At 53.2% G+C, this 26,766-nt stretch overlaps 1 protein-coding gene across 1 annotated transcript in view; it reads left to right on the forward strand.

Moving 5' to 3' along the window:
- Tcerg1l (transcription elongation regulator 1 like) overlaps positions 1-26,766 on the forward strand; it is a 145,056-nt gene that overhangs the window by 98,397 nt on the left and 19,893 nt on the right. Inside the window, exons 6-8 of the mRNA XM_090346825.1 lie at positions 2,125-2,216; positions 10,316-10,470; positions 18,338-18,407. Coding sequence (XP_090202951.1) covers positions 2,125-2,216; positions 10,316-10,470; positions 18,338-18,407 — 317 coding nt within the window. The remainder of the gene's footprint in view (positions 1-2,124; positions 2,217-10,315; positions 10,471-18,337; positions 18,408-26,766) is intronic.

Below are 26,766 nucleotides of genomic sequence, written 5' to 3' on the forward strand. Positions count from 1 at the left end.
ATCCCCTCCAGTTTTCTTAATTGGATTAGAAATATAAACTCTAGTCTTAATACATATATATTGAGACAAGTGTTTCCAAATACTTTCCATTAAGCTAATTATTTATCTTGACCTTATTTTCCTCACAGGAAACAAAAATAGTTTGTACTACCAGAAAATACTTAACACAATGCCACCCCAAATGCTTTTTATTCTCTCCTAAGTGTCAAGGTGATTATCCAAGTCGAAATCATTGGTTAAATGATGAGTGGAGGGCTCTGAGAAGCCCCCAGAGAGACCCTGAGGTGACCTCGCAGGCGTGTCGTCTCTGCCTGTCGGTGTCGTGGCCGTCTGAGCTCCGGCTCACGTGGAGACTGGCCGGGGACTCCTGTGGCTGTGTCCCTCTCCAGTCATCCTGTTCTCCCTTCCTGACGGGCACCTTCTAGGCTGGACTTCCTCCTTGATAACAGGAATCCAGAGGTAGCTTCACCTCGCTGTCAGTTGTTTGCCAAAGAGACACATTTGACCGATTTAATTCCTTAGGATTTGTTTAACTCTTGACTCTTAGAATGACTTGGAATTTGTTTTGCTTCTTGTTCAGACTTTATGCTTCAGTGGTTCTATAATTTAACATCTTCCTTTTTAACTCTGGGAGTGACGATGAAAACGAGCCCTGCCCTCCGCACAGCCCCCTTGGCCGCTTCCGCTGCTGTCTCCCTAGGGGCCACACTTGTGCTGTGGATGCCCAGACCCAGCCTGGAGTACAGGCTGTGTTTAGATTCAGTGGTGGGTTGTTTTCTCAGCCTCATTGTCTCAAAGAATACAGATATGAATGCTGATAGAACAGTTCCTACAACTTGAGGATAGCATTTGTTTTTAAAGAATTCAGCCCAGAACCAGGCAGTTTCTTAGAATAATGCGCAGAATAATGCACTGCGCTTTCACATCTCAGCAATTTTCTAGAAAGAAAGAGATAATTTAATCCTCGTGATGGTATTCTAAGTTGGGGGTTAAAACCATGTAAAAAGTGGGGTAGAACTGTATGTATCATTATATAATCCCAAATGTCAGAAGGCTAAGGCTGAAGGGTTTTAAGTTCAAGGCCAGCATGGGCTACGTAGCAAAACCCCATGTCAGCAAACAAGCAAACAAACACATCATAAACAGACAAACAGAAAAAAATCTAGCCCCGCCAGAAACCTAAATACATATACAAATAAAACCCCCAAACAACAATAACAGGAAGTGTGTAAACACTCGGGAAAAGAACAAGATGTTCCCAAAGCTAGAGTCCACCTCGTTCTTAGAGGCAAGCCTGGTTCTTTCTCGTGGCTCTGACTTCAGGGTTGCAGAAGTGGGTGTGGGCTCTGCTGGCCTGTCACAGAGCAGGGAGTTGTGCCGTTACCCATGGCTGCATCTGAACTGTGGGTCTGAGTCTCCGCTCTGTGTCCATGGTAGGCTTGCCAGGACGCGTGCTTTCCATTTTCAGACAGGCATTGTTCTTCAAAAATTCTATGAAGACCTAACACAGGCCAAGGCCCAATCACGGTTGCTTTTAATTGGGGGGACTAAATCTGTGAATTCTTATAGACGTTGTGCTGTTCAACATGCCTTGTTTTCTAAATGGGGACAGAGACAACATGCTGGTCCTGCCCGAGTGAGAGCATGCCTCTGGAGAGGGAGGGAGGGCTGGCTTGGGAGCAACCCAGGCTGTCAAGGCCCTGCCCTCTAGAACATAGGTCCGGCTGCTTCTCTGGCATATGGACCTGGTGGTGCCAGCCCCAGCTGGGTATAGGCCCCTGTAGCTTCCAGGTTCTCTGACATAGGGGTTCGGTGACAACAGTGACTTGAACTGCTACTCCACCAGGATTCAGTGCCTGTCGAGCAGTCTCCATCTGAAGCATCATGGTAGCTCCATGTTTCTCCATGGCTTCAAGACAGCCCAGGGAAATGGAAAGGTGCCTTTATCTGAGCTAGTCCTGTGTGACTGCCCAGCTTGCTTGCTTTGCTCGTCTGAGCTAAGAAAGCTGCTGGAGACAGCTCTCCCTGTAGCCTGCGGCATGCATGCACGTCCCCTTTTCCCGTAAGAAAGCAAGAGGGTTTAGAAGTCAAAACAGTTCCTTTTCCTTCTCTGTCTGTTTCAAGGAGCCTCCTCCATCCATGCTCGTGAGAGAGGAGGACAGCACAGCGAAAGGCAGCAGACCAGTGGCCTCCACCCCAGTGCCGGGATCCCCCTGGTAAGAGCAGCAGGAGGCAGCGTTCTCGGCCAGGCTCTGGCGGAAGTCGCGTGTGTTGTGTGTTAGTGTGTTGTGCTTTAAAGAATGAACTCGCAGCTCACGGCAGGTATAATTCTACACAGGCGTCACGTTCTACAGAAAGAAAAATGGCACTTAAGTGGTAAGTTCTCCTGCTCTGATAGATTTGTGAGTCTGCATTAAAATAGTAATGCTGTTGCATATATATCAGAGGGAGACAATGGCTGGAAATAAATGTAGCATGCCACGAGCTTCAAAAGATTTCCTTCTTCTCCTCCAAGCAAAAGCCAAAGGGAACGGCTGTTAATTAAAGCTGTGTCTGGCTGTCTCCGGTCGTCCCGTGTGGATTCCCCATCTTTGAGTCTGCCGTGATCCAAAATATCCTCCACGAGGGAGCCACAGTCCTCGGTTTTCAGAAATGCCCTTTTGTAATGGTGTAATTGGGAACCGGGATAAAAAGGTTATTATAGTAAAAATTAGTTTTAACACCTGAAGATTAGAGTTCAGAATGCAGCTGGGAGGGACAGCTGCTCGCAGGAGCAGAAAGAGAAGTCACTGGCCTCCCACAGCACGCTCCCAGGATGAGGGGGGGCGCTGACGTGGCCCCAGCATGCCCTCCAGGCAGAGGGGGTCTGATGGGAGGCCCAGCCGCACTTCTACCTGTGGCTTTGTGGGGCTCCAGTGCAGATGGGGCGCCCTGGGCCCTGGGCCCTGGTCACCTGTGGTGGTGGCCATGTCCCTCTCTGGAGAGACGGCCCCCGTTCCCCGCAGAGGGCCCCAGGTCAGGCCTCCAGCACCTGCCATCTTTGGCTGACATGGTGCAGCCCGGAAGTACCTTGGGGGAGTTCCCCAAATTCAGGACTACAGTTTTGGGGTGTCTGCGGCTCAGCGCAGTCCTGACTCCAGCCACTGGGATAGAAGACTCAGTCTCATGAGACTAGTGCTAATTAGATGCCATCCCAAATGGGGTGCCGTCTGCCTTCCGTACCCCTCCTCCCCATTCAGGGGTCCTCACGTCTCCTCTCAGCTTCCGTGGCCATCTTCTGGAGGGACGAGTAGGAATCAGGAAAGTACCTTAGCTAGGATTCTATTTTTTTCCCAGTGCTTATGACTCTGGAGCGGCCTGGGGCGAGGTGACAGGCGGGCCTGAAGCAGCCTGGGCCTGCCCGCTCTCCCACATGCTCGCTGGCCAGGCCCAAAGCTCGGCGCAGTCTCCCTTTCTGTGCACATGTCACGTCGTTGGATAAATTGCTTGTGTAGTGGATAAGCAGTGGAACTAACTCCAGCCTCTCCTTCCCAGGGAAGCTAGGGCAGGGCAGAAATCACCCACCCTCTGCTCCCCTAGCCCACCTCATCTTGAGCTAGCCGTGGGGGCCTTCATTCAGGTCACCCCAGGACTTGGATGTGGTCAGAGGGGCTTGGCAGGGATGACAGGGAGCATTGTCCCATTCTCCCTGTCCCGTGGGTCTTGAGAACTCTGGGCCCCCACCTAGGGAAACACTCTTTACGAGTAAGTTTTTATTGTGTCCCAAACACTGTAGGACTTGTGGAAGGCCAGGCTCTCTCGGTGTGCTTTGAAGACAGGTACCCTGAAGTCATTCGTCTTGTGGGGAGAGGGATAGTTCAGGGAGCCCCCAGTTCGGGGAAAGGTCGTGTGCACGTAGTGTAGGCTTCTCGGGGTAGAACACTCTCACAACATGTAAGGACAGGACGTGGTGTGGGTGGGAGACCACGGCTGAGGTCAGCCCTGTCCTAGGGGAAGGGCAGAGATGGAGATGCAGCAGGGCAGGCTTGGAACGAAAGGGAGGAGGCAGAGTTGCGAAGACCCCACAAAGTGGAGGCCCTTCCTGGCATTCTCCCTTGTGGGAAGCTGCTCTCAGCCCCCCGCCCCTTGACTTGCAGCCCAGGGGAGAAAGAGAAGTTAAATCCTGCCAGTGTGCGGAAGAGCTCCGTTCTGTAAGAGGGCTTTTGAGAGAGAACCAGATCTCCCAGCTGTACAGCAACACAGAGGCGACCAGGGTGTTTCTAATGATTCCCTTGAGCTTCCCGTGCGTGCTTCTAACCTCACTTCCACTTGAGCCACCTTCAGCGACGGACATGCATTCTGGAAGACCTCCACCAGATTGAAGAGGGGCGGCTGTGATCTCACGGGAAGGGTGAGGGTCAGTTCACCACAGTGAGGGGTAGCTGCTGGATCCCGCCTCGCCTGCCCTCCTCTAGAACCTAAGCACCACATGTGTGGAATCCTGGGGATCAGACTTTCCCCGTGCTGCCCCCCCCCCTGGGGACAGAGCTTGTCAGCCGCTGTGGGGGGCGTGACTCGTTCAGCTTAGCATCACCCCCAGGAGCGGCTTCAGCTTCTCCTCCGCTGTGGCCCATCTAGCGTGGCCCCTGGTTACGTGGTGAGCACTGGCCCAGTCCACAGGGGCCGTGGGAGGCAGAGGAAGTCTGCTCAGGTCAGACCCAAAGAGAGACCACAGACAGAATTCTTCTGTGGACACTTGGCTGCTAGAAGGTTCCAGGTAGGTCGCATTGCTGTTGACTCAGCAGAGCACTGTCAACTCACAAAGCTGGCTGGGCACAGCTGGAATGAGCGAGGAGGCGGGGAATTCTGGAAAACCAGTCAAAGCATGTAAAATGAGCCCACTTGTTTTTCCTTTTGGCTAATGTTTCATTGGTGCTGCATTGGTAATCAAATGGGAGCTGGGAAATGGGATGTTTGAGAAGACAGCAGGGTAAACAAGCCCCGAAATCTGCAGCAGAAGGAAACACACTTTGAAAGGTGGAAGCACCTGGTGATTTCCTGATTTACACTGCAGAAAGTGGGCAGGTGTGGAGAGGGCTGAGAAGTGGGAGAGGAGGAGGGGAAGGTCCCCTAGTTCTTCTGTCTGCTGGGCCCCTAAGAGGGCCTCAGACGTCCGTGCACACGCTGAGTACACGGTGGCACCCTTACCCTCAGTCTCCCGCATTGGCTGTCACTGGGAAGGAAGATGACCAGATGCCTGGCCCCCTTGGGTACAGCAGTGCAGCAGGAATCCCTGACAGTACACAGGAAAGGAGAAAGCGCCAGTCCCTGTGCGTGTCTCACCACCGTGCCAGTTTCTCCATTAGAAACAGTGTCAGAGTCCAGCCAGCGCTGCAGTTTTGAAACACATTTAGCCTAGTTCTGTGGGATGGATTCCAGGACACCAGGATTGAGATGTAACCTTTAAGAAGAGAGCAGAAAGTGAGGAATCCAAGCCAACTTCCGTGCGGAGGCCTCACTCGCCTCCAAGGGACAAGACTGGGCTGTGGAGATGAAGTTGGAATGGATTTGAACTTCTTTCTCAGGTCTGCTCTTGGCTTAGGTTACTGCTAGCCTAGCATGGCTTCACTCCCTCAAGGACTTTCTGTGTCCTTTTCTTCTCTCTAGAATTTGACATCTGACCCAAATAATACTTTGGAAGGATTAACCACTCTCTCGTTGGGAAGTAATTAAAATTGTTTTCTTGGAATTATTGATGACATGGGGAAATTTCAAAGGTAATTGTTAAGCAAAGCATAAAATCCATGACCTTTCGGCTTACTTGACAGGAAAGGTCAATATCAATGACTAATTAGCATCGTAGATGATTTTAAAAGATTATGAATTTACAAATAACTAGCTGTTTCTGTGGAATTAGAAATAATGTATGTTGAACAGTGGCCCTGCATCCAATCTCCTAAAACTCCAGACTACAGAAAGTGAGACTTCGGTGGCCATCCGGTCACAGCCCTATGCCAAATTCCTTGGGAAGTGACAGCGGCCCACAGCCCTCCCCTGACAATTCCACCGCAGGGCCTCCACCTGGCCAAGATGGCCTTGTCCTCCGAGGCAGAGGGGGAGGACAAGCAGGAGATTGGTGTGTGCTCCTAAGGGGGTAGATGCTTGGTGTCCTAGATGGCTGGTGACTAATTTCATATTTCTGCCATGGCGGGGGTGGTGGTGGCAGGTAGGCCTGGCATAGGAGAGGCACAGACCACGGGGGAGGCTGTGTCAGGGCCCCCACCGCAGGGTGCCAGCGTCCCACGTCCAGGACACTCTTTGGTCCCATTTGTTTTATGTTCACAGCACAGTTTCCTGACTTTATTTAATATGTCATTAGCTTCTAATGATGTCTGTTAGTTAATGCGTGGTGGTTAACTTACCAGGTAGGAGACTTTTTAAAAAGATTCTCTGGATTTGTTTTTTTAAAAAAAGCAGTATTGAATCTGTCTGACTTGAAAAACAAATGAGCGCGAGAGCATGCGCTTTCCTGAGGTGGGTGGGACTCTCCCCGAGGGAAAAGGAAACACACGGGGACGGGGACGGTGTCTGGCGGGAAAGATGCTTAGTCCTGCGGCTGTTTGGAGAGACGCTGCCCCCCGCCCCCGCTGGCACCGTCCGTTTTCCTCGTGGAGGAACTTGGCACGTGTGACACTCGCCTGGCTTAGAGACAACTTCACATCACTCTTCTCTGAGTACATACCACCGAAGGGAAACCAAATGTCACTTTGTCCCCTTTGCATAATTAAGTCTTTTATTATGTCGGGGAAGGGACAGGAGGAACATTACTGCCAGGGAGCAAAGACTAATGCTGGATTAAATGTCAGCTGCTTAGGCACCGCTGCAGGCAGAGGAGGAGGCCGAGCTTAGACCACGCCAGGCGGCCTCTGGGGGTGGCAGCCTGCGGGACTCCTGCTCACTTCAGCAGTCACCAGGAAGCTGCCCCAATCCCAAGTACAGCCCGACTGCCGGCAAGCCATTCTGCCTGCCCGAGACTGAGCAGGGAAAGGAGAACCGGGTGAAGGAAAGGCTGTGGGAATGGAGAGTCAAGACGACGCTGCTGGGGAAAACAAGAGCAGAGGTTTGCTGAGAGCCAGGGCTCTGATGGGGCAGTGAAGGCAGAGCAGCCTAACATCTGAGGATGTGCAGAAGCTCCCGGGTCTCCTTGTCCTGCGGGCAAAGTGGACTAGCCAGGACCCTTAGTTCTGCCCTGGTCAGCCCCTTCTGGAGACCAAGCCCTGGGTAGAGATAAACAGCAAATGGCATGGGGTGGTTGCCTGTCTCTCGAGGGGACCCTGGGAGCTCCAGGCTTTATGCAGAAGATGGGGCACCCCCAGGATGGAGCATGCAGGGTGCTTCAGGGTGCCTCGTGTGGAGAGTGGGGAGACCAGGCAGAGACTCCTGCTCCTGCTGAGCGAGGCTGAAGCTTGGGAGAAGCTCTCTCTTCTTCCTTCAGAGCTCGGGGACAGGGGACTGGTGTTGGAGGGGTGAGTGGACACCTGTTTCTACCACAAGCAGCTCAGCAGTTGACTCAGTTTTCATTTGCTACAATCTAGGCCTCCCTGTCTTAGGGCAGCTCAGTGTGGAAATCCTGCACCAGACTTAAATAACTCTGACGAACTAATTACCTCCTCGGGGATATGGGGACATTTAGAGAGAAGAGGGATATGGCGGCTGTCCAGGAATTATGTGGCATGATTAAAAAAGGAAGCTATCTGTGTTACTTAAAACAGGCATAAAATGATACATAAAATTAATTTTGCATGTTATAGCTGGCTCCGTCTAGTTGAAACCAACCATAACGAGTGGATGGGCAGATTTCTCCTGGGAACCACATTTATTTACCTGCCACCGGCCCTGTGGTTTAATTCCACACGCGTCCCCTGGGCACAGGAACTGGCGCTTTGTAGCCTAGATATAAATGTGCACTGTGTTAACTCTCATTCCCCTCTCGGGCACTAATGCCCGAGTAAGCCCCTAATTAGCTACCTCCTCCCTGGGTTTAGAAGTTGGGCCGTGGCGATGTTTGCTCAGCTTTGCAATGGCTCTGGGCACTGTGAGAATCTCTGCATCCAAGGACATGGAATTAGGGAGGTGGTGCCTCCACGGGCACTCAGTCTACAGCAGACACTATTGGAGGCTCTGGGAGACTTGGCCAAATGAGTATAAGTGTCCAGATGTATGGCTTCTTTCTTTCTTTTGTTAAAATTTTTTTGGGTACTGGGGATCGAATCTAGGACTTGCACTTGCTAGGCAAGAGCTTAGCAACTGAGCTACTTCCCAGTGTGTAGGGCTTCTTTCACATTGAGTGGTAACAGGGACAGAGCTTGTAGTCAGGGGCTCTGGAGTCATCACTGCCTGGGTCTCCTGGAGGGATGACGGTCCCCTGTGGGCCCATCTAGAAGCCAGGGTCTCCAGGGACCCTCCTGACACAACCATCCTGACACTGCTTTCCATGGGATCAAGCCGCCTGTCCTGTCCAGGCCCCATGAAGTCCCTCGGATGGGTGTCCATGTGACAGGAGGGCTGTAAGTGGCTGCCTGACCTCCACAGCTACCATCATGGCTCCTGAACTCTCACTGTGCACTGTGGGCTCCTGGCCCATCCCAAACCAGAGCAGCAGGTCATCTTCACCTACCTGTCCTCAGCTTCCTGTTCCCTGGTCTTCTGCTTCCTGTTCTCCCAGTCCCCAGCTTCCTGCTCCTGGTCCTCCTGTCCCCAGCCCCCTCCTCCTGTGATGAGAGTCTTCTTGGAATCCAGTGTGTCTCCTGGGCAGTCACAACAGCTAGTGAGGTGCCATGCGCAACCACATCTTCCCATGTTAGGTAAGCCTGCTGGAGCCCTGCGGGAGAACTAGGGCCGGCTTAGGCTGAGGGCTTGCTCTCCCTGAGCACAGGCCAACCTGGAATGGCTTCTGCTTCCTTCAGCATCTTTGGGCCACAGGCCTCCAGCTTCTTAATTACGCTCACATGAAACGTCTGACTACTAGTGGCATAAATTAAACATGCTTGTGCATTCTCAAGTCAGCAGATCTTATAAACGGGACAGTACTCAGTGAGCATTTCCCATGATTACTTTAGTCCTGACAATAGCAGGGCCTGTTGGGATGGCATAGGTCTTGTGTCTGAAAACACAGTCCAGTGGAAGGTGGATGTTTGCTCCTCATCCTGTAGGTGCATCTCATCTCTACTACACTGCTTGAAATCTCCTCAGGCACACTTATTAATGCTCCTGTCACTTGGTGTGTGTCCCGGGAGAGGTTGATACCCCCCCCCCACACACACACAGCACTTGAGACAGAGGTAGAGGTATCTGTGAGTTAGCTGGGACACCCCAGAGAAAGAGAAAGGAAGGGGACAAGGCAGGGGCCCAGAGAGCGTGAGTATCTCCATTGGAACCTAGCAGGTTTTAATCTGTGATTTGTACCATTTGTTTGTCCACCATTTTACTCTCTTCAAATAGATGGGGCCTATGGGATCCCAGAGGAGGCAGCCCAGAATAGTCAACACCCAGGGGTCTCAGGGAAGGCATCTCTGCCAGCTGATGTGCCCATGTGTAGAAGTGAGCCCAGCAATGACTACAACAGAGATCCTGGCATCAGACAAAAGGGAGACTGGGGGCTAGGTTGGAGGGACTGATCTATTGGTCATGGATCCATTCCCCAAGGCATTAGGGAGAGAGGCAAAGCCCGCACTGGATTCCAGCTCCCAAGCCCAGAACCCTTCCCCTTGAGACCCTCGAAAAGAAGCATCAGCTCGGCCAGCCCTGACTGAGGCTTGTAGGCTGGGTGCATTTCCTGGGCCTCAGGTGACCACCCCGGACCCTGGTGCCCATCCTGCCTGTGTGCTATGTCTGGACCCCAGAGGCTGCCCCTGCCCCTCCTAGGGAGAACTTGAACTCTACCTAACAGCTCCCAAACCTTGAAGGGACAGAGTTGCAGCAACCAAGGGACACCCTGGGACTTTCCACGGAGGTGAGGGACATCCAGAATGCCTGGGTCTCAGCTAAGTGTGCCTTGAGTGGAGGTGTGAGCCGAGAAGAGCGTCACCCTGGGTGGCCTTGTTGACCTGCTTAGCTTCTCTGAGCTTCAGTGTCCTTGCTGGTAAAAAGCAAGCTATGCCAGCAAATGAGAGGCGGAATAGGAACCGTCACTGGCTGCCCCGAAAGGGCTTTGCCTCGTGCCCTGCGCAGCCTGTGAGGCTCAGTTCCAGAGGACGTGTTCGAGGGGACGCGTGCCTGCGTGGCTGCAGACTGAACGTCTTCCAGGGGGACTGAAGTGAGTTCTCAACCCCAACAGGTGCGTGGTGTGGACAGACGACGACCGGGTGTTCTTCTTCAATCCTTCCATGCAGCTGTCGGTCTGGGAGAAGCCTGTGGACCTGAAGCACCGTGGCGACCTCAGGAGAATCATCGAGGACCCGCCCCACAAGCGCAAGCTGGAGGCCTCAGCAAGTAATGAGGGCGTATGGGCATCCTCCGTCTCTCTGCGCTCCTGCTCTGTTTCTAGAGGAGAGAGAGTGGCTTCCCGCCTGGGTGGGGAGCTGACTGTGGTGTCACGTTCCTGGTTGTTATGTTTTGTGGCACCACCCCGCGTGGTGGGTTCAGGCTTCCCTGCATCATGGGAGGTCTTCAGTTCCAGAAAGACGGCTCACTGCACAGGTCGTGTGCCCCTTTCTGGTCTCATGGCTGGTCAGCTGATCTCCAGTGGGGCAGCAGGCGTGCAGGGAGGGAAGGCATTGTTCTCCACCTCGGCTCCCTCCAGCCGCAGGCCGCAGGGGCGCGTGTGCATGGGGAGGGGGCCAGGGTCTGTCCTGGCATAGAGGAATGAGCTGCTTCTGGCTGGTCCTTGTAAATCTGTGTCGTGGGAGACGGTGAAGAGCACTCAGCGCTTTCAGAACGGCTCTTTCCGATGAGAGCGATTCATTTTTTATGAGCTGCTTCGTGGGGAAGCCCGACTCCTGGGGCATGTAGACTAAAGTGGCATCATTCCACTAGAGACGCCTGGGACCAGCCGTTGTCCTCCACCTTGACAGCAGGGATGTCGGGCTGGAAGGCCAGAGGTGGTAGTGTGAGCTTGATCCTTCCAAAGGTCTCAGCATATTTGTACGTGGTGTTTTCTGGCGTTTGAATGGTGTCTTTGCTTTCACGTCCTGCTGGACTAACATGGGATGGCATTAGCCTGTCCTTGAGACATCCTGCAGCATTTATAAAGCGGTGGTATTAAGGTTTCCTTAGCACTTGTACCAGTGCTTGGAGAGCTGGAACTGGCGCTCTTGCCAAGCTGTTAGTCTCTTAAGACTGAAGGATGACAAGTTCAGTACATCTGTTTCACTTAAGATAATGAGAACATTCTCGAAAGTGCTTGGGTCAACTGATACTGTTAACAGAAAAATGTTTTAGGTGCATACGGAGCTGTAAAATCTGTATTCCGTCCCAGTGTGCAGAGTCAGTGGGTCTGGAGTTGCTGGTTTCATTTTCTCCTTTGATCAAATGGCATCCCTTATGGAAGGGGCCAGGCTGTGCCCCTAAGCCTGTGTGAGTAGTGCCGTGGGTACAAGCCTCGGAAGGTTCTGGGTGGGAGCACAAAGGCTCAAGCATGAAACTGAGATTTGGAGCATTTTAAGTTGGAACCAACCAGGGAAGAAAAGTTTATGAGACTCCATCTCCAAAAAAATCTAGGCTGCAGTAGTGGATCAAGTGGTGGGATGCCAACCATGTAAACAAACCAGGGTAGTCAAGGCCCCGAGTTCAAATCTTGATATTAGAAAAAAAAAAAAGATTCCTTAAAGAAACATTAAAGTCCAGTTACACTGACAGTGATTTTATTTGCTTCATAAAAGGCAAATAATGCAAGCCAATTCCTTGCTCTTTTTTTTTTGCCAGTCCCAGGGTTTGGGCTTAGGGCCTGAGCACTGTCCTTGGACTTTCCTCAAGGCTAGAGCTCTACCACTTGAGCCACAGCACCACTTCCAGCTTTTTCTATATGTGGGGTACCGAGGAATCGAACCCAGGTCTTCGTGCAAGCACTCTGCCAAACTCCCAGCCCCCAACCCTCTTGCTCCTTTTTTAAACTCATATTTTTCCAGATAATTGTGTGCCATTTTCTTTATTTCTCAAAAAAATTAGTAGTTATGAGGGAAAACCTGGACTTTCTAAGAGTCCGATGCACAGTTGCTCTCATATTTCTGTCATTGGGACCAAATTGGGCCAGGTGTGCAGGGAAGCAGGAGGAAGGTATCCAAAGGCTCCTGGGTCTGTCACTGAGCCCCCGAGCCTGGGGACTGCAGGCGAGGGACCGGAGCCTGGCCAGCTGGACCGGCAAGCCCTCGCTCCTTGTACACTGCCACCAGCTGTCCCATCTCGTACCTCACCATGCAGACCTTTGCATTTGATAAGGCGATGACTTGATCCTTGAGTATCACAAACACATCAGAAGTACCTGATTAACTCCATGTTAGCCCGTCTTGGTATTTTGTCTTCTTCCAACTTTAGTATGGATGAACTAATGACTGTATATAGTCAAACATATCATTTTTAAATGCATATAATTATGAAACAATTTCATTTTCATTGATGAGGAGACAGGGTTGTCTCAAGACAGTCAAGTTTTTATATGATTCTTAAAGATATGCAAATGGCCTCAACTTTTGGTTTTTAGTTGCCAGGATAGAATGTGCCAGTCTATAATAATTTTCTGAGATCCAACCAAAGAAGTTTCAAAGGCCAGTAATTGGGGCAGAAGGTGTCTAGGGAGGGTTAGTGATTAGTAAGGGGCAGGGTTGAAGGCCTCTAGCCTTCCAAGCCAGGGCCAGGCTTCCTGGGTACCTGGGCTTCCCTTGCTCACCGCAGCTTATCAAGGGCCCTCGCTATTGTCACAGGCTCCGGGGAGGTTGTCTGGGCGGGTGATTTGTGCAGCGATTGGCCTTTCCAGGCTGGAGCCTGCTAATGCCCGTCCCTGTGTGAGAGGCAACAATTAAGCATTCTAGTTGATCCCCATTAGATTCCCAAAGGCAAATGAAAGTAATAGATGTTATAAGACTGCAGCTCTTCTAACTATTAAATTGTGCACGTGCACACACACACATACACGCACACACGCATGTGAGTGCTCTAAGCCATAGAACCAAGCAGTGGCTCATCACATTAGGCAGTTTATGAGGTCCTGCACAGAGAAGCTCCTAATGCACCAGGCTGTGTATCACGCAGCAGATAACGGGGGAGGCTGTTTTTTCATTCTCCTGGCATTGCTGAAGGATTCAAGTGAAAGCCTGAATTATTTTCTAATTACCGTGCAATGCATCCAGATTTTTTATGGCCCTGTCGCCTTGCTGTTAGTTGACAATAAGTGCTGTTGAATGGACGTGAAATGAGAAGCACCAGGCTTCGCCCTGAGCCTCCATCACATCCAGTGATTCCTGGGGATGGTGGGAGTGCTCCAGTTCAGAGCGTGCTCACTTGTCTCTACCAGGACCACCAGGCTCCCCTCTGGGGAGAGGAGAGGCGGGGAGATCCCCACCCTGTGTCCTGTGTGTGAGGTGGACAGGAGCCTGCAGAGGGGAGTAAGAGAAGAGTGAAGAGCGGCTACGAGGCTGCAGGGAAAGGGCAGCAAGGCGCATCATTAAATCTTCCCAAGCCTCGCTAATGGCTGCCACGAGCAGTGGGGGCCGTTTGTCACTGGAACAAATTACCAAATAAGAAGTCCAGCACAGAACAGGTGGGACTGCTTTACGGTCCTGAACGCGGACTCGAGGCTGTGGTCCCTGGGGTGGGCAGGGGGTACCATTCAGGGCTTTGGATGGAGGTTCCCTTTCCTTGTCCCTTCCAGCTTCCAGAGGCGCTGCATGGGCCCAGGGCCTGCCTGCCATCTTCCACGCAGCAGGATGGCACGTAGCGGCTTCTGGAACCCTGGCCCTCCATCCTCTCGCTTGCCCTTGGCAGGGTCCTCATGACTGGACAGGCCCCGGGGGATGCTGGCGGGTTACTTAGCCATCTTGGTCTCAGGTCTCAGGGCAGGACCTGACCTTGCTGGGGGGTCTGCCGCGGCCCCCACAGCAGTCTATATGCGCCCTTTACAGGAGAGAGAGTGGACAGAGGACAGGAATGAATCTCTCCCAGCGCTACACTTCAGTCAAGGGTGCTTGAGCCGGTCTGGGGAGCAGCAGCCCGGCCCAGGCTGTGGTGCTGGGCGCACCGGAGGGAGCAGGTGCAGGCAGCCGTGGCCTGATGCGCTCTCATCCGGGCCTGGAAAAAGAGATAGGAGGGGCACACTCAGCTTCAGTCGTTTATATTCTGGGCAAACGTGAATTCATAATGGCATTCGTTTGACTAAGTAGGGTATAAAATCGTCCTGTGGGTAAACACAGCTGTGAGTAGTGAATGGGTCACTCTCCTAAGTGCTGTTTGGCAGAAACAGTGTGTTCCAGGTCTCTGAGTCACAATGGGACCAGGTGGCTGGGTCTCAGGAGCCTGGAGCTTTGCTGGATGTGCAGGGGGATCAGGTGACCCAAGGGGACTGGATCAGGGCTGGGAGAGCCCTTCCCACACAGAACCCCGCTGCCGGGTTCTGCAGGAGGGCCCAGGCCTCCCCTGGGAGCTGGGGTCTGGATGGGTGTCATGAGCAAGGTTGTGTCCCTTGCAGTGGCCGTGTCAGCTGGTCTCTGTGTGTCACATGAGAAGAGCAGGGAGTCCTTTGAGAGATCCCTCCGCTGACCTGGGATGGAAGTTCTGTGGATCCGTGTTTAATGAGTGTGGAATCTCTTGTGGCTCTTACTGGAAAGGACCAAGAGCAGGCTGTGCTGGCCCAGAGCATTCTGGTAACATAGACCTGTCAGTGGTGGAGGCCCAGTGGACGGGGCAGGGCCCGATCCTGGTGAGGAAGGAGAGCACTCTCCCCTGGCTCCCCGACCATGACGTGGGCAGGCCTGGGAAGCCCTCGTCCAGGGGGTCCCTTTCTCCTCTGCCTCCAGGGGCTGGGGCGCCCGAGCCTGTACTGCTTGCCCTTGCTATGTTTTCAACACACACCTTTCACAGAATACCAGGTGATGTGAAACTGAATCACCTGCCCACCCGAGACCCATGGATTCCAGACCACACGGAGAGAGTGTGGCGCGGGGCCAGCTCCCGAGGCCCAGCCAGCATCTGGCCGGACTCCTGGTGAACGCTCTGTCTCTGTGCCTGTGGGGAGGTTTTGGGGGTGAGACCCCGGGTCCAGCCATCTCTGACCTGGGCTGTGTCCACACCCACACCACAGCTGAGGACATGGTGGGCCATGCAGGGCTGTCTGAGCCGATGCCAGGCCTGAGGCTTAGCGTCTCCCCAAGTCCAGAGAGAAGCGCCACACCACCTCACCTGAAACTCCCCAACTCGCCTCATTTGCAGACAACCTATGAATGCCCTGGACTTCAGCCTGACTCCAGCAGGCTATCCCTGCCTGGAGCAGGCTATCCCACTCACAGAGCACCCTTGCCCCTTTAGCCAATGCCCAGCTGCACAATCTACATTTCACCTGGTTGGAGGTGACGGGAGACCACCAATACCTTACTCTGCTGAGTATCTTGCATGTTTCTATGGCGTAGTGGTCACTGAATCCCTGTAAGTCTCTGCCCACCTCTGCAGACACCCAGAGCTCCTGCAAGGTCTGAGTCTCCTGTTTGTAGATGCAAGGAATGCTTTCTTATGCTCATGGGAGAACTGTTCCATGAACCCGGGCAAAGATGCTAACATGGGCATCCCCGGGCCCTGTGCTGGGTGCTCTGAGAGGGGCCGGGTGCTGCAGAAAATACTGTCCTTGCCTCCCAAGTGTGTCCTCCTCGGACTCGTATCCACACCACGCATGGGGGATCTCACCTGGATGCACATCTGCTTTTCCCAGCACAATCCCCCACAGACCCTTCAGTCTGTGTCATCTAGGGGCCTCGCCCTCCTTCCTAGAGGAAGAGCCTCTCTGGTGCAATTCAGGTGGTATTGGACTTGCACGCGTGTTGCGGTTTTGGCAGTCTCGGGGTACAAGGATCTCCGCGTTCTCATCGACACCTTCCCATCCCTGGAACTTGACTTTGAAAACCACCCTCACTGCCGTTCCCTTCATTGTGAGGGAGAGGAGCAACTTTTCACAGACTGGCTGGCCTTTTGTCCTGTGCTTCTGGGCGGCAGTTTGGCTCTTGTCTTTCCTGTTGGGTTCCATGGATGCCGGATTGTCGTCAATCAGGAGGCTTGGGCCATGGCACTCTTCCAGTAGTTTTCTTGGTGTTTCAACTTTTTTTTTCCAACCACAAAATAAGTGCTTGATTTTCTTCGTGTGTTCTTCTGACGCTGTCTCATCCCCTCCTGAATCCTGGGAGGACTCGGCAGTAAGCCCCACGTACGGCCCACAGGCCCCACCCACTTCGGCATCTGTAGATTCTCATCTTCTGGTGCCTCAAGTGAGCAGAAGTGGGAATCTGGCTGGCCCCGTAGTGTCTGGGCTCAAGACCACCGGTCACCTTTTTCTGTGTGTGCATATTCTATCATTTGTTCACCTACCCGTCCGCCCCTTCCCCCGCCGAATGGGCAGGTGAGTTGCTGGCTGCGTTGTTCCGTTTGGGGCTCTTGCGACCATGGCTTGTACAAACCCTAGCATGTGGACATCTGTTTGAAACTCTGGTTGAGAACTGCTGGTGTGTACGACAATTCTTAATATTTTCAGCAGTAGCCAATCTGCTTTCCTTACTTCACACTCCCATCAGCTATGCCCAAGCACTCCCTTCTTCTTCCCTCCTGGCTTTTACTGTTTTCTGCTTTGCTGGCACTGTGGGTGCTTATTTATAAGGTTGGGTTGGAGTTTCATTCTGTTGAGAACTAATAATGTTGTCTTCTCAAGTCCTTTTTGGTCGCTGTGTGTTTCTGGAGACATGACCATTTATGTCCCATCTTATATTTAACCTGGTTGTTGGTTTTAGGTTGGGTGAGTGGTAGGGGTTCTGTGTATACATACACATCTGTATATATATGTATGTATGTATGCATGCATGCATACATGTATACATGTGTGTATGCACGCACGGTTGTGGATAATAGCTCTTTATTGCACATACTTTTTACATTATATTATTTTCTTTTCACTCCATTGGTAGTCTTTAATGTACAAAAGCAGTTCATTTTGACAAAGTCTAGCTTATCAACTTTATTGACTGTTTCATCTATCCGATCCATGTCATGTTCTAAGAATTATAGGATCTTAGTCCTTCCTTAGTTTCTAATCTGTGTTGGATTAATCTATTGTGTATGTGTGTGCATGTGTGCATGCATGTGTGTGAGACCTTCCTTGGGGATCCTCTCAGTTCTGTTATCCTTACTAAGATAGTGGCCGTTCTCCCTGTTTCCTTTATGCTTTGGAGATATTTGTGCAGCTGGACATGCTGGGCCTTTGAAGGCCTGTGCCTCACAGTGAGAGCACGCTGTGACACACTCATTAGCTGTTGGCATGGGAGGGGCTCCTGGAAGTCCAAACAGCGCAGGGGAGAGGAGCGGGGTGGAGCAGGAAAGGTAGGAAGGCCTCCCATAAATGCCTTGCTGGCCATGAGGACTTCAAAGCCTCCCGGGAGGAGGCTGCCCGCCTGCCTCTGCCTCCCCCACTGCTGTACGTCCCCTGACTGGCTTAGCTTCGGAAGGATGGCCATGCAGAAGGGGAGACACGCTGGGAGGCCCCCGGGTGCTGGGATGGCTGGAGAAAGCTTCAGCCTAGCAGACTGGGCTGCACAAGGCTCTGAGACGTCTGTTGCCGTCCTTTTCTCCCGATGAGAGACCGAAAGGAAACCAGTTTTTATTCCAAAAGCTCGGGAAGTAGGTACAGTGACGCCCTTGTCTCTTCAGGGTGGAAATGGGGGCCTGTTGTCCAGTGTGGCTTTTAGAATAGATGGAGGCGATGTGAGTTCACAAGCTCACAGGAGGGGCCTGCTGCTGCTGCCACAGACGAGAGAAGGCAGAGGCTGCGCCCCGCACTAGGAAGCTGCAAGACTCAGACCAGAGGCAGCCTGCCCAGTGCTTACAGTGGTAAGAAAGGCAAGGCTTGTCCCAGAACAGGCACGGAGCGAGGTGCTCCCGCCGCCCTCCCCAGCCACTCTGAAGGCCTGGCGACCTCCGAATGCAGAGCCAGAGCTGGCCTCTCCCAGATCCAGAGTCTTTTCTGCTGAAGCAGGAGAAATGTGCCCAGTGAGGGCTCGGGATGGATACCCATCATTAAGGGAAGTTATTTTCTTAATTTCCCAGTGAGCAAGCTCTAGATTGAATGCCAGAGCTGCCTGTGGTTCACAGAGGCTGTGTGTGTTTGCTTTCATTGCAGCAGACGGCAGTGACGGAAACAGTTCTGAGGATGGCCAGGAAGACCCAAGTATGAAGACCAAGAGGAATCGGTAGGTGATGCTGCACCGTCCTGCTGGCTGCCCACCGGGCTACCTGGGCCTTGTGGGGGAGGAGGAGCAGAGGACGAATCCAGCCAGTCTGGGATGGCAGAAGGCCTTGGGTTCTGTACTGGCATGTGTTCTAGGAAGGAGGTTGGTCTCGGCGCCGGGCATCAGGGCACTGGTCAGTGCTGGCATCCCCGGTCTTCACGTGTGTCCCCGGCCAGCCCCAGCTGTGCTTCCCATATGCTGTCAGAGCATCATGGTGGTCCAGAGCTCAGGGCAGCTTCTGGGGCAGGTGGGCGGCTGCTGGGGAGGAGGTAGGCAGGCCGGGTGCTGGCACAGCTCCCTGCATGGCGATGGCAGGTGATTGCAGCCTTGCTAACAGCCTCTCATCTACACATGAGATTGCTTGATCTCTAACCCGAGTGTGAGGTGCCAGCTCCGGAGAGATGTGGAGTGACTGCATGTGCCACCTGTGACAGGCAGCTCTCCACACGAGCCGCTCCGCCACCCCCGCCGCCCCCGCTGTCCCTGCCGTCCCTGCCGCCCCTGCTGACCCTGCTGCCACCTGGCTGGGGAGCCAGCATGCACAGGTGCAGATTCCGTCTTTCCTCTCTGGCAGGACAGGACTTGCTTCCTGGTTCCTGTTCTGTTACATCCTGAGCTTCACGTGGAGGGATGGTGGGGGGCGAAGTTCCTCAGAACAGGGCGGGGCAGGGTGGCTGCCAGGCACCGTGCTGGGCAGAGGGGGTGGGGAGCCGTGTGGTGCTCAGTTGCATCCTGAGCTGGGTTGTTTTGGAGCTCGACCTGAGCCGATGACTCCCAGGGACGTGGGTCTTGCCAGAGCCCCGCCGATCCCTCCCCTGCTGCTCCAGGTCCCTAGGCCGGCCTTTTCCGCGACACCCCAGTCCTCAGTCAGCAGCAAAGGCAGTGGGCAGGCAGTGTGGGCATTTTCTCTGTGAAGATACAGTCTAGAAATACCATGTGTCGTGAGACAGACACTGGATGCCATACGAGAGGATAAGGAAATCTTGGTTCAAGCAGTATCACCACCTCCCTTGATATTTTAGCTAAGATGGAAGGGCAAGGCAGACAAGGGCTGGGCCACCAGGTGCCCGACAGCTGGCTCAGAGTGGACTCTTTTCTGCGATGGATGCCTGGTAGACAGAAACAAGCCCTTGGCAGGGCTCTGCAGAAGGGGTCAGGAAGCAGGCGCAGTCCTCCCAGAGCAGAGTGCAGCGCCTGCCTTGGCTGCCGGCACCCTGGAGCCATTGGTCTTCTCAGAGGGTCACTTTTAGGGATCTGAGAGAGCTCGCACTGCCCCCAATTGGAGGCCGAGAGCCTCAGCGGGAGGCCAAGGCTTCAGGAACCAGTGGCTGCCTCTGGATCTTGGTGCATACGTCCACACCACAGCGTCTGTCACTGGCCCTGCCAACCTGCACTCGTCCCCCGACCTGACCAGTGATAGGTGCGGAGGAGACGGAGATGCGTCCCTGGACCCACGTATGAGGCTGGCATATGAGGGGAAGTTCTGGCTCTAGCAAACGGTCTGTCTCTTCCATTACTCAGCCTTCCCGAGGGTCTGAACACTTGCCATTCAACTAACATGGAAACATTCATTTCGGCTTTAATCATCTGAATGACTTCCAGAATTGAGAACTGACTGTGGAATAGGCAAGGGCGTCTCCACACCACTGCTGCCGTTTGGCAGCTCTCCTCCTTGTGCTTGTCTATGAGTGAGTCCCCTGTGTGAGAGGGGGACGTGGTCCCGGGGGGAGGGGCCCTCCACGCCGGCCGGGTGCTCGAGGCCCCCCACTCTGGCCGGGCGCACGCCCTCTGTCCTCACAGTGAGGCTCTGTCCTCTAGCAAGCTCCTGTAGATGTCTCCGTGGTAACCACACAGCGGGTGGAGAGCCTCGCATGCCCTCTGTCTGCCAAGGCTTCGCTACTCCACCACCCGGGGCCAGTGGTGATGGCCCCAGACTTGCCGAACCAGCCACACTTGACATTTTTTTCATAATCAAGGCATGTGTTTATTTGAGTAAGTGATGAAAACAAGATTTAAAATGGAGACATTTCCTTCTGTAGACCAGGTCTTTCATCTCCTATTCTGAAAAGCCAATTTTTTAAAAGAATTTTTATTAAAGAATTTATTAACATTGATTTTTATAGCACATTTCAAATGTCATGTTTAACAAACAAGTATTCAAGAAGGGGCCCTCTCTATACAATCACTGGCACATAGGTTTTAGAACATAATTAAAATTAAGCTGAGGGTGTGTATGTCATAGCAACATATCAATATCACGCTTGACATTTTGATCCATAGAATATTGTCACCAACCAGCCCTTGCCCCCACACCCTCCTAGGAGCTGAGTGGATTTTGTGTAGTAGAGTCAGGCATCAAGCAGAGTCCCTGCCTCCCCAGAGCCCCCAAAGGCAGTCAATTTTGACCTGCCCCTGCTGTATGAATGGCAACATTTTTCCTCATCAGAAAGCACTTAAAATCTCTGTGTGACATGTGGCTTCTGGGCGTCTGGGTTGCAATACTTGCGAACCAAGGGGAAGGACTCGTGGGTGATGGTTCCACTGCTACCCAGCGTTGTCTTCATTCACGACCAGCCCTGGCAGACTTGATGCACATTGCGAACATTTGTACACAGATGGACTTAAATTGATTTTTCAAATAATGTAGGCTCAAATGCTATTTCTCCTAAACTTCCCTTGAAGCAAAAATGTGTCTTGATGACAAGCTCTCAAATTATGAATGTCTTTGAAACCACCTGGTGAATGCCACTGAGAACACGTATCGTTTTCTGTCTAGCTGAAGGAGCGTGAGGCAGGACCATCCATTGTTCCTGGGATCCCGCCCTTGGCCAAAGCCTAGGGGCTCTGCGGGTTTCTCAAGTGAGGTCTTTCCATGGTTCGGGCTGTTGTTTGAATGCGCCTTTTATTTTAGGGAGTCAGAATTTTATTTCGAATAATTGCATTGCTTTGGAGACTCGGCAGCAGTGTGCCCTTGACTTTGGAAGTCAGAAGGAAAGCATGTGCAAAACATTATAGAGAAGAGGCCATGTGAATGCCCGGCTTCCGACCTGCGCTGGGGAGCTGGGAGCCACAGGTCGGAGCAGACCGTGGCTGAGCAGTGACCTCCGTCTCTCCAGAGGGACATCCCTCTGCCGTGTTTGCAGTTGTCCTTGTCCCACTGGCTCTGAACACACAGTGTCATTGTCACGATGTCTGGTATCCATTTCTTGCCCTAGGAAGGACTGAAAGGCGTCTCCTGGGTTGGGATGCCATTCATTGTTGCCCTCTGTACGCCCCGGGGATGTCAGTGGGTGCCTTGGGGGAGACACAGTCAAGCAGTCCATCACCAGAGACATAGAATTTCAAGTAGCGAAATGGGTTGCGTTGGCGAAGTCATGAAGAGCTCTGGCTAAAGACCAGGAGGCGCGTGGGTGAGAACTGTCCTTGCGGCCATGTCCGTGTGCTCCTCAGATCTGCCTCCACTATCCTTGGCAAATCGCTTTCTACCCAACGAGAAGCCTGCAGACTGGGTAGGGCGGGAGGTCAGGGAATTTCTGGCTATCCTGAGAATGCAGGCCCCAGGAGGCGTCTTCATCCTCCTTCCTGCCTGTGACCTTGAGATGCCCTCTTGTGTGCTATATGGCCATGTGTCCCACCTGCGCCTGGTAGAGGCAGAGAGGATTTTCAGAACTACGGGAGACGGTCATGGGGATTTCACAGCAGCTTTTGGTTCTCAAAACACAGTGCTAAGGCCTTATCCCTACCCTGAGACCATTCTCAGAGTGTGAACTAAATCCATACCTGGAGAGAGTCTACGTCAGGAGGAGAAGGAGGGAGCCATTTTTGAACAACCAGGGAGCGTCTGTTGCCTGGAGAAGAGGTGATCACTGAGGAGTCCTGACTACCAACTAAAAGGAAGGTCTGCACGCCAAACCCCCATTCTTGCAGAGGGACCCCTCTCCTTTCTACATCACCAAGGTTTAGAAGGACACAGAGCGTAACTACTGAGAAGGTGAGAGCATTTGAAAATGTTATTAAAAAAGTAGCTCCAAAGTAACATTGCTATAAAAGTGCATGTTTAATTCGTTCCTGGACGACAGCAGAGCGGTCTGCATGCCACACGGCACCAGGGTCCTGCCTGGTTGTCTGGGGAACCTGATGATCCAGGGGCGAGCCGTGGATCACGGAGGGTTTTGACATGCATGGGACACAAACCATTACCCAAACTTACCGCTCAAGCAGTTCTTTTACTTAATGCATGCTTTCAGAGATCAATTGGTTTTCCATAGAAACTCATGGCTTTACACGTGGTGTGGAGCCTGCCCTTGGAGTCCTTAGGGCATTGACGCAGGCCCTCGTTGCCATCTGTCCATAAGAAGACAGAGTGCAGAGGCAGCCGCTTGTTACGGGCTCCCAGTTTATCTTTTAGAGTGAACCACGGATAGCCCCTCACATTTATTTTCTTTGCCAAATGACCGTGAACTTGGGTGCGTATGAGAGGCAGCGTGTGGCTGCTGATACCCGGAGCCTTCGAGCTGTGCAGAGATGTGGGAGGACGTGGCAGGCGGTGTGCCCTTCCGGTCTCTAAAGCTCTTCACGCGGCAGAGAAACTGCTGACCGCGGGAGGCCAGTCTAGAGGGGAGTGCGGAGCCTTGACCGGAGGGTCGGCCGCTGCTTCCCAGTCGCCTCCCACCTCACTTGACTCTGCTGTGTAGTAAGTGTGACTGCGTGGCCGGGCTGGCTCCTCGGGGATGGCTGGAGGCAGGCTCTAGAAATAAGAGGAAAAAATCCCTTTGCCTGCAACGGTCCAAACTGGCCAGCCGTGCAGGCCTGCCCCTTGGCACCGATGCTGTCTGCTCGCCTAGCCCTCAGCAGGGGCTGGCAGCGCCCATGAAAGCTGCCTCTCTCGGTGTCTAGGAGGAAGGAGGACCAATCACATGCTGTCTTCGCTTCTGTCTCCATTCTTGACCCTGGTTAGGGGAGGTCCAGGGAGCGGGGTGACAGGCTCGTGGGCAGCCGCCGTGCCCCTGTTCATCTCACATGCCAGGGAGAACAGTCAGGGGCTCGGTGGGGCCACATGCTCACCATGCGACCAGGAGGGTGATGCTTCTAAAATACAGGCGAGTGGAGGCGCCCGGGAACAGGTGGGAGGCCCGGGTGGGTCTTGGCTTTCTCTGTCCCTGGACTCTGGCCAGGGTCCTCCCTCCTCATGCTGGGAGCAGACAAGCAAGGGCCATGGTCCTGTGCCTCCTGAGACTCCAGAGACCTTCCCTCTGGACTCAGGGCTGGCCCTGCCCTTGCTCCAGAGTGGGGGCAGACCTGGCTGGAGACAGTCTTCAGTGTGAGCTGGCAGCTTTAGTTCTGGGCTCTTCTTTGACTTGTAACTTGCATGGGGAGTGCCTCCCCTCAGGGCCCTCGACCCACTGAGCACGTGGGCCAGAATCTCACTCATAGATTGTCTTCCCTGAGGAAGGGATGACAGGACCTCCGAGGCCTGGAGAGAGTGGCCAAGTGACCGTCGGGCCATCTTCGTTTGTGCAACCTTAGAAGCTGGAATAAGTGTTCTTAAGCCACCACATTGCTGGATCGCGCCTGGGGGGTGTGAAGTAGCCCTTGCAGAGGGCGCCAGAGAGCTCTGCCGCTTTGCTGTCTCTCCAGAGGATGTTCTGCCTGCCGCAGTCCTCTTCTGGAACCCAGTTAACCTGTGCTTGTGTGACTGTGTCTGCCAGGTGGAAGGAAAGCTGCACCATGCGTCTTCTCGGCAGGCTCGCTTTCCCCCAGCCCTGCCAGTCCCGCACTCCAGAGGCCTCCCAGCAGCAGGAGGGGCTCGTGTCTTCCCTTCCACCCAGGAGATGGTGCAGTCCCTTCGCAGACCCATGACGGCAGTCTGCGCTTGGCTCTTGGGGTGAAGACTGCTCGAGTGGGATGCGGTGGTGGGGATGATTCTAGGAAAGCAAAGGCCAATCGTGCGAGCAAGCAGTGCCGGCCCCGGGGGCAGCTGAGCGGGGGTGCGGGCTGGCCACTGGAGGCGCAGGAGGCCCCTGGGAAGCAGACCTGAGGAAAGTCACTTCTATGAACACACAAGTCTGACCCCATCCAGCTCGCATCACCTTCCTCTTCAACACAGAGATACGATGGTGCACAGAACCTCGCAGCTGCTGCCGCTTCCTCGGCTGTCTGGTGCCAGTGCCCACCTGAAGTTCCTGGGCCCCCAAGATTGTTTAGAAACAAACCCCACCTATCCAGTACAGAGCCTTGGGAGAAATGGCTGAACCATAACGATTGCCCTCAAACCCCTCCCCAGCAGGCAGCAGTTCCTGGAGGAATCAAATCACTTCCTGGTCCTTGTCCGAGTCTCCTCGCCCGCCTCCTCTTCCTCCGTGACTGAAATCCTGTCTCAGAACTGCACTCTGACGGCATTTTGCTCCTCTCCTGTGGCGCGCAGGCTTCCCCTTGTCCTGCACTTTCTCCTCTTCACTGGGTCTTGGAGAAGAGAGTTTCTTCACAGCAGCATGTCACGTAATACAAGCCTGTGCCATTCTGTCTCTGCGGTGGTTACTTCCCACGCGGTGCCTTGCAACTCTCGGGACTGGTGGATATCCCGGGGCCAGGCACAGTTCAGATTCTTGCTTGTGGGTCCTGGGGCAGCTGGGACACCCTGTCTGTGGGAGGCGAAGTACAGCTTCCCCTCTGCCTTCTGCGACGTGAGCGTGAGGTGTGCCCCCATCCACCATTTCCCTCTGGTCTGCGAGGTGTCACTGTCTCCATTCTGCCATTCAGTTGCGTCTGCTAGCTTGTCTGCTTATACCGAGAGCACGTTACCCTTGGAAACTCTTAGTATGAGAAGAACAGAAGTCACCAGATACCTGCAGGCTTTCTTCACCAGTTCCTTGACACCTCCAAAGGTGAGCGCGGCGCTCAGAACCCTGGAGGTAAGGCAGTCGGCGTGCTCTCCTTCCCTGGAGCATCACCTCCATCCCTGACCAGCACTCTAGCCACAGTTAGTGATGGTTGGCTACTTGTGTAACTTCCCAGACTGTGGGGGAATATCTTTACACTTGGAAGAGTTTCTTGAGTTATGCTTTAGTATTCCATCTCATGTTTGTGTTTCCCCTTTGGAGATTCCAGGTAGACCTTGGTTCTTTCTTGTTGTTGATTAGTGGTCTGAGTTTAGGCACTCTCGTTTGCTAGGTAGGTACTCTACCACTTGCACCAACCCACCAGTACTTGTTTTTCCCATTTCTTGCCTATGCCTGGTATGGCTTCGACCGGCCTGGATGACAGTCTTCCTCTTGGTGCTTTCCTGTACTGTGGAGGTGAAGGTTCATGTTACTATACCAGCCTGATGTTCCAGATGGAGTCTTGGAAACGTTCTTGCCAGGCTGGCCTCAAACACAATCCCTCCGAATCCACCTCCCAAGTCACTGGAATGTCCGTATGTTAAACCACAGCCCCGCTTTGTTCTCTCTACTTGTCTGTGATACCACTTTTCTTGGTATCCTGCATCCTGCGCTGCCTGCCTTCTAGTCCTTTTATTCCTGTGGCATGTGTCTATCCCTGTGTGTCTTCTAATTTATTCTTCTTTTCTAATTTTCCCCCTTTGCTGCTAATAATCTCCTAGATTTTCCCAGGCCATTTCTTCAAAACTTTTATTTTATCTAATTTATTTTTCTTGCCATTTTTTTAATTCCGGAAAGTATTTCTATTTTATAGCATAGTTTATCTTCAATTTTTTTTAAAGAAAAGATAATTTACTTTCAAATAGTTAACATTTTGATCAGTGTTGCAAGCATGCCCTTGGCCTTGCTTCTGCAGCGGGTGGGCGTCTTATTGGACTCCTGTTAATCCTGCCCAGTTAGTTTCCCTGGATGCAAGGACTTCCACTGCCGTGTTAAGTGAGGTGATGACGTGAGTGGGCCAGGGCTGTGCTTCTCCAAGCTGGCCCCGCACCACCGAGGGGCTGGGGTGCTGAGGCTCTGGGTCCTGACCGCCTGTCCTCTTCACTCCAAAGGCTCATTTCTCCCTGGCCTTCTCTCCTCCAGCCCCAGGTCTATTCATTAAGAAGCCGCTCATCCAGTTCTCTTGGTGTCAAGGGGGAAAGTGAGGGGAACATTCCTGGGCCCTTCCACCTCCCCTGCACCCTCTCTGCATCTCTGGGATCCCCAGCTGCTTGGAATATTCCAGAGAACCGCTCCAGGGCTGCTCCTAACCTTGACACTTCACTCAGTGAGGCTGGACTTGGAGTTGCTGGGGACCTAGGCAGCATCCAAAGCCCCTCAGCCGCCATGGGCAGTTGCCAGGCCAGGGTCCTGCTGGCCCGAGGTCACCAGCACCAATGGCA

The sequence above is a fragment of the Megascapheus bottae genome, chromosome 15, assembly GCF_031878675.1.
Source record: "Megascapheus bottae isolate mThoBot1 chromosome 15, mThoBot2.hap1, whole genome shotgun sequence".
Taxonomy (NCBI): domain Eukaryota; kingdom Metazoa; phylum Chordata; class Mammalia; order Rodentia; family Geomyidae; genus Megascapheus; species Megascapheus bottae.